The 12,500-nt window shown below is 44.3% G+C and overlaps 1 protein-coding gene across 1 annotated transcript in view; it reads right to left on the bottom strand.

The window, feature by feature from the left end:
• Window positions 1–12,500, bottom strand: part of RIOK1 (RIO kinase 1) — a 623,754-nt gene that overhangs the window by 320,474 nt on the left and 290,780 nt on the right. Inside the window, exon 9 of the mRNA XM_044065411.1 lies at window positions 10,532–10,618. Coding sequence (XP_043921346.1) covers window positions 10,532–10,618 — 87 coding nt within the window. The remainder of the gene's footprint in view (window positions 1–10,531; window positions 10,619–12,500) is intronic.

The following is a 12,500-nucleotide window of genomic DNA, read 5'->3' as shown; positions in this document are numbered from 1 at the left end:
TGTGTGTGTGTGTGTGTGTGTGTGTGTGTGTGTGTGTGTGTGCAAATATATGCACCCACAGCTTGTAACACTTGTTGTGTCCCAGGGTGGTGACAATCACTGAACAACTGCACACAAGCATCAAGTAAACGTATACTGTTATTAACAAGGGCGGTCTACACTTGCACTGCATGTTCCTGTGCAACACATAATCTGCATGCTGACACGTGTGCAGTGATGTTTTTCCTTGTGATACTGTCACCCACCCTCAAACAGTATTGTGTATGTGTTGGATTGCAGGTGTGTCTGTGTTTGTATCTGCTGTACTGATGAGTGTGCCTGTGTGCTTGTGTGCCTGTGTGCATGTATGCTAACATCGTGTACACATTTGTAAACTGTGTTTCCTATCTTCCTCTCACAGGTTCTGATGTTGCTCTGGTGGAGTGCAGCAGGGAACCTGAAGCCACTGCTGGGGATAGTGATAATGATGATACATGTGTAATGGCACAGGGAGGTGTGACAGGGTCTGTCGTTGGTCAGCCAATCGACACTACACAGCAGTCAACCCCATCAATGCGCACAGTCATCCTGCTGATACATCCATAGTCACCAATGTCCTTAGCTGAGGGACAGCATACAGTGGGCATTGACCAGAGTAATGTGGTATCACTGGCACATGCATCCCCTCACAGCAGCCATGGCCAGATTCCTGACATGGTACCACACAGGCAGATGTCCAGGGGTTCTCGTGGGAGCATCCGTGGTCGTATTGCCCCTGTCAGACGTGCCCACAGAGGTCTTTCAACCTCAGCTATGTTCCGGGTTGTAATGCAGGCACAGGCACGTATGGAACGGTACACCAGACAGGGTCTGAGGGAGCTTAGAGCACATCGCACCACTACGAATGACACTATGCGTGACGTTGCAGCTGCCATCCGTAATATCAGCGAGGTCATTGATAGACATTGGGGGGACACATTAGATCTCTTTCACAACTACATGTCCAGGAGCCAGGACAGTGCAGGACGGTTGAGGCGTCGACGTGGACGTGTGCCAGCAACATCATCAGCTGGCAGTCATCATGGACGACAACAAACCCACAGTTGCTCCCATAGTGCCAGTACCAGCCCCAACAATGCTGGGTCTGTTTGCTGTCATTAGACCGTCCTAGAAGACCACGTGCACGTGGCTCTGGACAGTCCCATCAGGGACATGTGTCCAGTCAACAACCCACTGCCTCTGATGACAGTACCCAGTCTGGCTTAGTACCTGATACTGTCCGTAGCAACCCTGCCAAGCACAGGTACCATGTCCGTGGCCAGAGACAGTGATCTGTATGACCTGGCAGGTACAGTCTGTGGCTGTCCACAAACACCCGTATATGGCAGCCACGTGGTGGAACTGTGTGCATGCATATACACACACATAATGCTAACACCTATGGCTAACACATACACACACACATCGCATCAACATTACCCCATGTTGTACTGTTGTCCCTCACTAACACATACATGTCGATTGGATGTGTCAATGGCAGACTCTGGCAAACCAAGTACACACCCTGAGCCATATGATGAAACTGTGCCACCTCCTGCCATCTGTAACATTGATGCAGGAACAGGATAGCATGGTGCTGATGCACAGAGTGACTACATAGCACTGTAGTAATATTATCATGTTAACAGTACAGTGTAATGATATCGTTGTGGGTATATCCGAGCATGCATGCATTAACACTATGATTGTCATTGTACTTTTGTATACACCAGTGTTAATTCCCAAAGTGTACTATCTGCACATGTGCCACATGGCTGTTGTGTGTACATGTGCCTGCATGTGTTGGGGTGTGGACGGTACATGTGTGATGTTTGCAGCACAGAGTTGCAGGTGTACATTTGTGAACATGGTTAGCATGGAACATGACATGGTTTGACAGTATGCTGTGGGTGATACAGTTTCCAAATGTCAATGGTCTGCATTCTGGTAGTATACACAGCCTACATAGCCTGACATTCAGTGGTCATTACATGGTGTCTCCTCAACTGATACACAGATGTAGGAACCCGGTGTCAGTGATATCCCTGCAGTACTACACTATACCAGTAGCCATTCTTACTGAGCCCCACACATCCCTGGGGACAATACTCTATGGCATATAGCAGTCTCACGTACATGCCAACACACTACGGATATGTCCATCCACGACTGCAAATGCATACAGTGGCCTACAATGCATTCTACACATGACACACCTAACCACCACAAGGGTATCATACAGACAGATACCTGTTGTCCAAGCCATGCTGTATTGCTGTAACGCAACTGTAGCATTGTCATCGGCATGTACTTAACATAGTATTCCAACAGTACCATGTAGGTGGTAGCACCCATCATGTAGAACGGGTAATGGTGTGTACATGTGGACAAGTGTTATCTAGTCTATCCTGTGATATTCACATTTCCAAAGGTATTCTGCAGTCCCTTGGTGTATCACCTAAGCAAGTAGGTGTCTGTATGCATATCGGCAACAGTTGCCATACACCTACACTGGATGTCCATCACTCACAGACTTTGCTGTGTTTTAACATGTCTGACATATACTCCAGACATGAACCCTCACCCACATTAATCTATCAAAGCTTTCCTGGGTGTGTGTCACATAGTTGGCCTAGGACACAGATCACTGCAGTAGCCTGCATTGTCACCAACATACATGTATGGCCTAAGGTCTGGGAAGCTGCGGCACATGCTGGCAAAGGTAACAACTGTATTCATATGAGGCAGGCTTCACACATAGGAACTATTAAAGGTCAGAGGTACATATCTGTATGTGGCACACACATACCTGATGTGTGCATTGAAATTACTGTTATAATAATATGTCATACAATAATAAAAGCAAAACACACAGCACATTGACAAACTGTGTGACAAACACACACATGGCATTTGTAAGATTCAAACCCCTACCTAACTATGTTATGATATTTGAGAGAGACGCATTAGCACAGCGTGCTATTCGCATTACTGGATGATTTCCCTTCTCCTGCTGTATTTATAGGGTGATGACATCATCATTCTTTCCAAAGAGGAATGTACATCTTTTAGTGTGTTATCCCAGTCTTTAAAAAGGCCATTCCTTTCACAGAGAATTGCATACATACACACTCCCTGATTCTGTTCATAGGTTCATACTAGGCTATCTGCCCTAGGGCATTTATAATCCTAGCCAAAGTGTGTTTGGCTTTCAACACACATTTTACGTGGAGTTTGCCATGACATTTTTCAAGGTTAGTATACTGTGCCTCTGTCTAACAGTGACATAGAAGTGATACCCAGGGTAAACCTACAATCTCCCATCCACTCATCAAGATTCCTCTTGAAGAGAGTCAATGAGGGACTCTGGCTAACCTGGAGTGGGAGTTTACTCAAGAGTGGAGGGAGCCTCTGGGTTATGAATCTGTCACTCCAGCATGTCCTATTTATTTCAGTCCTGAGGTTCAGGTCTCTTGAGTGTATAGCTTGATGGGATTCGGATTTTCCGAGGTGCAGCATGTCCATTGATTCCAGGTTGGACATGGCTTTATACATCAGGCACAGATTGCCTCTGGGCAGGCGGTATGCCACTGAGTGTAGCTGCAGTTTCTTTAACCGGGCAGCAAATGGCATCTGTTTGAGCCCTTTGATCCTCCTGGTGAGGTACTTTTGTGGTCTTTCCAGCTGCTGCAGGTGTCTGATAAGGTACATCCCACAAGGGGCATTGTACTCAATTATGGGCCTGATGAGGGATGAGTACAGAGGCACGATGACCTCCCCTGATCTAGATGTGAATACCTTCATGATTAGGTGGGCTATATGAAATGTTTTTCTAAACACTTTGGCCACGTGGTTGTCGAATGAGAGATTGCTATCAACTTGGGTCCCCAGGTCCCTTACCACTTCTTCCATACTTAATGGGTTACCACCTATGTGGTAATTTGTGGGCACTTAGTTTTTGCCAAAGGGGATGACTATACAATTTTTTGCGTTTAGCTTGAGGACATGTCTCTGGCACCAGTTGTCTGTTTCTATGAGGCTCTTTTGTAGGATGCTTGTGTCAGCTGGAGTGTCGATTATGGCGCCCAGTTTTCAGTCATCTGCAAACTTGTTCAGCCACAGTCCTTCTGTGTTGGCCTGTACCTCCAAGAAATATATACGAAACAAGGGAGGTCCCAGGACTAAGGGATGCCACTTGTAGCTGGTTTGGGGTCTGTCATGGCTCCAGCATTTCTGACTATGTGGGTTCTGTCCTTGAGCCAGTTTGCAACCTATCTAGTGACATAAGGGTTTATATTGAAGTTGGTGAGCTTATCTATAATGACCAAGTGGGGTATTGAATGGAAGGCTTTTGAAAGGTCCAGGTAGGCTATGTGGACAACCTTCCCCTCGTCAATGGCCTTGGTGACTGTTTCAAATGACTCAACCAGGATTAAGAGGCAGGATCTGCCCTTAACAAAGCCAAACTGGGTAGGATCCAGTGTCTGTAGGTCCCCAATATCTTTAATTCTGAGGTCCATGATGTTCCTTTCCATAGCTTTGCAGACCAAGCTAGTCAGGCTTCTGGGGCGATAGTTTGCAGTATCCATTAAGGCACCGCCTTTGTGGAGAGGGATCACTGTTGCTGTACACTGCTCTTTGGGTACGTATCCTGTGGTAAGGCTGAGACTGAACAGTGGTTTTATGTTTATGTTCAATTCTTCTTGGGGTTCATGTTGGACACAGCCCAGGACACCGTCTGATCCCATTGCTGCTGTGTGTTTTGCTTTGGAGAGGCTGGCTGTTACCTGAGTATCTGAGATGTCAGGGGGCCAGCACTCTGCTGGGATAGATATTTGCCCTTTTGGTGGGGAGGGGGGGGGGAGTTTGCACTGAACCTGTCAGCTCGGATGTTGGCAATGTCTGTGGATTTGGTGTATTGTTTGTCATTTTGGACTAATTCTGAGCATATCTGGGAATTCCCACCCAGGTTCCTACCATAACTAAAGAAAGCCTTGTGATTATCCTTAGTGACCTGTACAATTTTTATCTCAAAGATGGCCTTAGACGATTTTATGTGTGGCCGTAGTTTTTTAATAATACTGATCAGAGATGCCTTCCCATTTGGCATTTTGCTCTATCATATAGTACCTTCCTCCTTGTATTGTATGGTTTGTTTATGGCTGGGGTCCACCAGACAGGATGCCTGCCTTTGGAGGATTGGGTCTTGGTTTTATTTGGGATTGCATGATCCATGCATTCCTGCAGGTGTTCATAGAATGCGTTTATAAAGGGTTCTGAGGTCTGGACCATATTTTCCACAGGCACAGGGGCTGTGAAGGATTCCACCTCGGTTTGGAGGCATGTGACATTTGCTTTAGTGAAAATTTTTCACTGTGGTTTTCTGGCCATGGGCTGGGGTCGGGATGTGAATATCCAGTGAGATTACTCTATGGTCTGATCTTACCAGTGAGGGATACACTTCTGGTCTTGGGCATAGAGTCCCCATGTTGGTGATAATCAGGTCCAGTATGTTTTCCCCTCTTGTGGGAGTGGTAGCAAGTTGTTCCATAGCATTTGAGTTTATAAATTCTAGGAACCTTTGGGCTAGGTGTTGGAGCTAGGGTAATGCTCCCAGTCTATGTTTGGGTAGTTGAAGTCGCCCAATATAATGGTGTTTGGGGAGACCTTCATATTTTCATGTGTTCTCCAGTCGGCCAAGTGGGGTTCCTGGGTTTAGGAGGGTGGTCTGTAGCAGGCTATGAACTAGAAGGCGGTTTTACCCACTGTTAGTTGCACATGGATAGTCTCTGATGCTTCATGCTGTGCCACCAACCTGGGTGTGTGGGTATCTTTGACAAATATTGATACTCACCCTCCTTTTGTAGTTTGTTCCATGTTTTGTGGCTGTAAAGCATGGTATGAGGTGTAACCTGTTAGTGCTAGGGTGCTCTTGGGAGCCTTAAACCAGGTTTCTGTTACTGCACAGATATCAACATTCTCCATGCTGAGGAGAGTTTGGAGTGCATGCACCTTGTGGTTTAGACTTCTGGCATTGAGCTGCATTACTTCTAGTTTATTATCCCTTGTGATACCTATGGAGGTGGGTTTGTCTTTTGAGCCTTACCTGAAAAAGGCACTATGGGGGGTGACAAGAGCCTTTGGCAATATCCAAAAGGCCACAGGCGACAGGTGAAAGCCATCCCTAGTGAAGCATCATGTCTTGTCGAGCATGTCATCCCAGGCTGACAGGCATTGGATCCCCTTTCACTGACACCAATACTTAATCCAATTGTTGTAATTGATCATCTTGTCTTCATATTGTGGCATCATGCTTGGTGAGGGTAGGATGATACTCAAGGTCATCAAGTTTGCATATACTACATGGTGGTACATGCTGTTTAGCACTACCTTTCATTGCTTAACACATGGCAATCATGCCTCAGGTGGTGCTGCAGGGCTGCCTATGTCGGATGCACATACTACACTCCCTGCACATGTTTGAAAGCAGGTTGTGTCAACTTACGCATCCCTTTCACTATATGTGGGAGTCAGAGAGAGGTATCATTTCCAGGGTTCCTACTGAGTCAGTGTATGTGCTATGCGTTGCCTCTTTGCCAAGGCCAAGGCATACTGGGCACGCCTCCTTCTGCCTACTGGGGCAGGCTCAGGTTGTTCCTCCTCCGAGTCACGCTCTGCCTGTGATGACCTTGGCAATGGTGGGGGGCTGTTTGGCCCAGGCCTATGCTGGTCCAGCTGCAGCTGTTTTCACAGAATCATATTATGTAGCATGGCACATACCAAGACAATTAGGGTACATGTAGTTGGTGAGTATTGCAAGGCTCCACCAGATGTGTCCAGGCACCGGAACCGTGACTTGAGCAACCCAAACACACGCTCGATTATATTTCGTGTTTGTGCGTGTGCCTCATTATGGCGTTCCTGTTCAGGTGTGTGTGCGTTTCTGATGGGTGTCATCAGCCACGGCTCCAGTGCATAGCCAGCATCCCCCACTAGGTCACCATGTGGGATGTCCCCATTGGCAAATGTCTGGCACAGCTGCGTCAGATGCCAGATATGGGAATCATGGTAGCTTCCAGGGCAGCCGGCACACACATTCATTATTATGCCCTGGGCATCACACATGACCTGGCAGTTGATGGAGGGGAAGCCCTTGCGGTTAATGTAGGCCCTACCCCGCTCACCGGCTGGTGCTTTGATGCGTATATGCGTGCAGTCTATTGCACCCACTACCTCAGGGTATTCTGCTATTTGCTGGAAGAGACTCATATTGCTGGCCAATACCTCACGGGAATTGGGGAAATATACACGATCACTGACATGTGCTGACATGGCATCCAGGAACTGGTGCAGTACCCTGGATGCTGATGCCTGTGATATCCCCATCATATCACCAGTTGGTCTCTGGAAGGTACCTGTTGCTAGTATTCTTAGGCCAACACATACCTTGGTTTCCATCTCCACTGGGATGGGTTCCCCTCTGTTGGTTCTGTGTGTGAGGCGTGGCCTGCACAGCTCAACAATTTGCTGCAGGAGGTCTCTGTCCACTCTATAGCGCTCCACTATCTCCAGCTCATGTAACCCCTGGTAGGTGACCCTGGGCCTGTACACTCTTCTCTGTCTCCTCACTGTGGGTTGTCCGGCAGCATTTGCATTGTCACCACCCTCAGCATGTTGCATATGTTGCCTTATAACAGCAATGGCAGCCCCTAGCATTTTTTGTCTGAGTGAAGCTTTTTCAGTTTTCACTTCTAGTAGCTTACTCCAGTGTTGCAGTGTCTCTTGAGAGAAACAAACTGCACTGTTGTTTGCAGAGTTTTAAGTGCTGGGCTGGGCTAGTGTTCTGCCTGTGTAATTGTCTGATTCCGATTGTTTGCACCTGCTAGCTCTACTAGTATTCCCTGGTAGCTTCCTACTATTTGTTGTGCTTCCTTTTTCCTTTCTGTTTCCTCAGGGGGGAGCGACGCGCATACAAGTGCAAACACGCTCACAGCAGCTCACAAGCGCACACACATGCTTAGATGGACTAATACTTGCTTATTCAGGTTAAAACGCGCACACACCAGTGCAATCGCGCTTACAGGTCTGTAAACAGCCTTATACACGCTTACTCCGGCTTAAACGCGCGCACTCATGCTTCCACACGCGCACTCTGTCTTACTCGAGTTTACAGGCATGCACACTCGTGCATACCCGCTCAGCAAGAAACTTTGGTGTTATCCATAGTATACACCTTCCATTTCTTGGCTTTCCCTGGCCTACCTGTTGACACACCTCTTTCCATGATGTATAACTGACAGCTAACACATGCCACTCTGCTCCAATGAGCTTCACTACTTTCATACATACCCCCCTTGTGATGTCACCTATCTCCTACTCTGTTACTCCCCATATCCTACTCCTACACTCCACTGACTGTGCTCATTTGCTATGTAAAAGTGCAATTCACTATCCTAACACTCATTTACATAGGACTGCCTACTAATGCTTGGTTACATGTCTTAGACTGGGCTTCTCCCCTTAGCAACCCCTACTTGGTGGCCATGTTGTCTTCAGCCTGCTATTCCCTTACATTGTAATTTAACAATTTTCATAAGTTCCACATTTGTGGCTTTTATTTTCTTATTTTATGTTTTTTATAGTGCACCCCGTTTGCGCGGCGCTGCGCTACGCTTAAACATCGGAAATCTCCGTAAAAAAGTATTTTTATTTTAATTTTGCATCTGGGAACATTTCCAATGGCCGTATATTTGGCCATTGGCATGCTTCCTCAACCATATGCAACCTTTATTTGGAGCTGACAAGGCTCCATTGTGCTATTTGCAGAACGGTACTCAGTTGTCAACTGAGTACATTTCTGCAACTAACATGGCTCCTACTCAGACAGGTTTGTGCTTCCTGGATCGCACATTTACCTCATTTGCATGCCTTTTGGCTGCAAGTGAGGTAATTTGCATATCACAGCCCTGTCCGTGGAGGAGACGTTTTAGGAGCTCTCTTACACGCCCCTACAGGCTGTTCCTGGATCGCTCGTCGGACATGATGGCTGCATGGAGTCTTACTCTACTCGTACACTCCGTGCAAGCCATCGTGAATCCGGCCTCAAGTCTTAAAACATACCTAATGGACTAAAAGGTAAGAACTTTTTCCATATGATTAGAATGAAATAACAGGTTTACAGTATCTTAAGTATTTTATAAGACTGCCAACACAAGTACATTTCGTTTTAGAAAGACCCTGCTAGAATGTTAACATATCTGATGAAGATTTTACAAGCAATAGAAATGTCTAATTGTCAATGATAACAGCCAATAATAATGCTAATAACTTTTATAATATAATGGAGAACATGAATATGCCACATATGAAGTGGAATGGAAATAAGAGTAGAGGAATATTGCAAGCATTTCTAAAATGATATAGAATTTCTAGATTGATCAAAGCCTCAAAGAACAACATTCTAAATGTCCTATTAGGCAGCAACGTTGAGGTAAAAGCCACAACAGAGGACTATATGTACCAAATTATAAGTAACAATAACCATTAAAAACATGCAAATGAGTTAAAGTGTCTGAAGTAAAGCCAGAAACTGCAAGCACATTAAGAGAATATCATCAGAGAAAAAACACTTTAAAGAAGGTGTTGGATCTTTTGAGTTGTGACTGTCTGCAGATGGAGAAGAAATGCTTAATTAATGAGAAAACATCTACATATCTAGAAACGCCATCAAAAATGTGTTAATATGGTGAAGGTGCTCCTACCTTTATTAATGTTGGTGCAGTTTTATAAGATAGCTGCCATCCGACAACCATTTCTTCAACATTTACTGTTTAACAGCTCTCCTTAAGAAAAAAGAAGTTATGTTCTTACCATAACGTTCCATGTGGAGTGTTCATCTCGCCTTTGTTTTTACACACGGGTTCGGAGCCGATCCTCGGCCGGCCGTCGTATATATAAAAGCTCTGCATCTAAGAGAAGCTCGAGACCAGGCTATATCCCACAATCCTCCCTGCCATTACTCAGATCTAGTTTGCCGCTGCAACAGGTCACATCGCTACAGAGAGCTCGGACCAGAGATTGTAGTTATAACAGATAAGATAGTCTTTTTTTCTTATTTTTAGCCTTAAAAAGTTATTATTCTCCTATAGTTTTGTTGTGGATACTTATATTTTATTTACTGTAGTATGTTTGTGTGTGGTTTATAGTTAGTTTTTTTCTATAGGTTTCCCTTTGGGGCCTACCCCTTTCTAACTATAAATTTCCTTTAAATTTAAACCTCCACTTTCTTTAAGTATGTCTGAGAAAGTAAGCTTTGCTATGCGGCTGACTCGGAGCCGAGGATCGGCTCCGAACCCGTGTGTAACAACAAACAGCGAGATTGAACACTCTCACATGTTGCAAATTAAGGAATAAATTGGTTTTAAGTGATACTTAAAGATAGCCTGTAACAGGCACATCCCAGAACCACTTTCAGTGGAAAGAATGACTACAGGAGACGGCAATCAATACTTACACTTCATTCTTACCAATGAAGCCCATCACAAGAACATGACTTCTCAGCATAATAGGTTCAGGACAAGGTATTCCTACTGAATGTAATCTGTGAACAAAAAGGTAAAGTTAGAATTGATGGCCTTTTCTAAGTAAGACATTCTATCAGCTGAACCACAGCAGTAGTTTCTTAATACATTCTAAAGCAGTTAACAAAAAGAACACAATGACTCTACCACTGTTAAATACATAAACTCTCAATAAAATGATTATAAATTTACTACAAGTAGTATCATATAGTTGTAAGTGCCAACAACAGGAAAAACTATGCATAGATATGCCAGTCAAACGTGTATGGTTTACAATGAATATGCGTCAACTTGTACAAGTAAGTGAGCAAGAACTTTGATTTTAGCAGATCAACTTACCTAAAGAAGACACTACTACATGGTCGCGAAAGGAAGATCAAACTAGCATCACAGACCTGGTTCTGTGGCATACAGGGATGATCTCCTGGCAACAACTTACGATCACTTAATGGCCTATAGCCTGAAAGAGCTGGGAAGAGGAGGTAGGTAGTGAGCAGCTGATGTCAGATTGTCTGTCCTGAAAGGAGGAGGAATACAGTGTGATCTGCTGCAATGTTAACACATACAGTAAAGAAAGGTGCATGTTAAGCAGCAATATGGACCCACAAAGTGTGACTAGTACTACCAAGCCATGCTGAAGTTGCAGTCTTCCATGGCTGTGGGTCGGAAAGAGCATAACCACAGGGAAAGGATACCAGGTGCTGACATCGCTCCCCCTACTAGGGAAGGGTCACGAATGAAAATGGAAAATATCCTTCATGGCTGCCTGGATGATTGCCACTCCACAAACAGCTTACACACTAGTGATAGGAAATAAATGGACAGTGGCTAGATTGTTAGCAGGAAGACGGGCCAGGGAAACAGCATCCAAAACATGGCATCACAGTTGCAGCAAACGTCTACATGAAACAAACACATAGAAAAAGAATAGTAAGATTCGCAGGTAGCCAAGTTAATCTGAGTTGTTATGGCAAGAATAAGAAGAAAACTAGTGAAAAAAAATCTGTTACAGTTGCAAACAAAAAGAAATAGTGAAGGTTGCTACAGCAGCACAAAATCAACTGAAGGCCCAACTAATCTTTATGGAAGAGAGGTTAGTGTACAGGTACATTAGGGAGTAAAAGGGACTTTTCTCATTTAATGGTATAGGCGGAATGGTTCAGTGGATCTTTTTCAGAGAAGAAAAGGCTGAGAGAAGTTACAAACCCGTGTACAAAGAGAGACTGCAGATCAATATTGCATGCATGTATGATTATTTATGTTGAAAGCATAATGATTAACATTCATACAAACAGAAGTTATATAACAAATCTTTGAGATTAAACTTTCCTACAGATGCAATGTTAATCTGAGGTCCCACCTGTGTGACCTGGTGAAGTTCAGGCAAATGTAAAAGAATATATGGTACTTAAAGAAAACGGGCAAGCTATAACACTGCAACTGAAAAGTACAATAAAAATGTAATAGATTAATAAAGTTAAATCAACAAAAAGAACTCAATCTGAGGAGCAATGCAAATTACTAAAAAAATTCTCAAATAAATATCTTCCCATTTGCTCCAGATAATATTCTGCCATTCTAATCATCCCTTCCTTCAAATATAAACCAAAATATGCACCTATTTAACAGATTTTCCTAGTGTCCTAACCAAACTGCCTCTAAGTAAGACTACCACCTAGGGTTTCCCATGACATAGACTAAATTTAGAGGGATTAACATGTTCAATGAAAGAATGTATGTAAATAAATAAAACATAAATCAATCAATCAATAAAGATAACCTAAAGAATGCTTTAGAAAGAGAAGAAGCTTATCATGACGTGACTGTTTACATGCCCTTAAGTGCAAAATAAACTGCAAGCATAGTACCACTGATGGTATATCACACACCATTTTGCATTTG

The sequence above is a fragment of the Protopterus annectens genome, chromosome 3.part0 (assembly GCF_019279795.1).
Source record: "Protopterus annectens isolate FY-2018-M chromosome 3.part0, PAN1.0, whole genome shotgun sequence".
Taxonomy (NCBI): domain Eukaryota; kingdom Metazoa; phylum Chordata; order Ceratodontiformes; family Protopteridae; genus Protopterus; species Protopterus annectens.
Note: the sequence above shows the minus strand (reverse complement) of the source record. Positions and strands in the feature narration are given on the sequence as shown.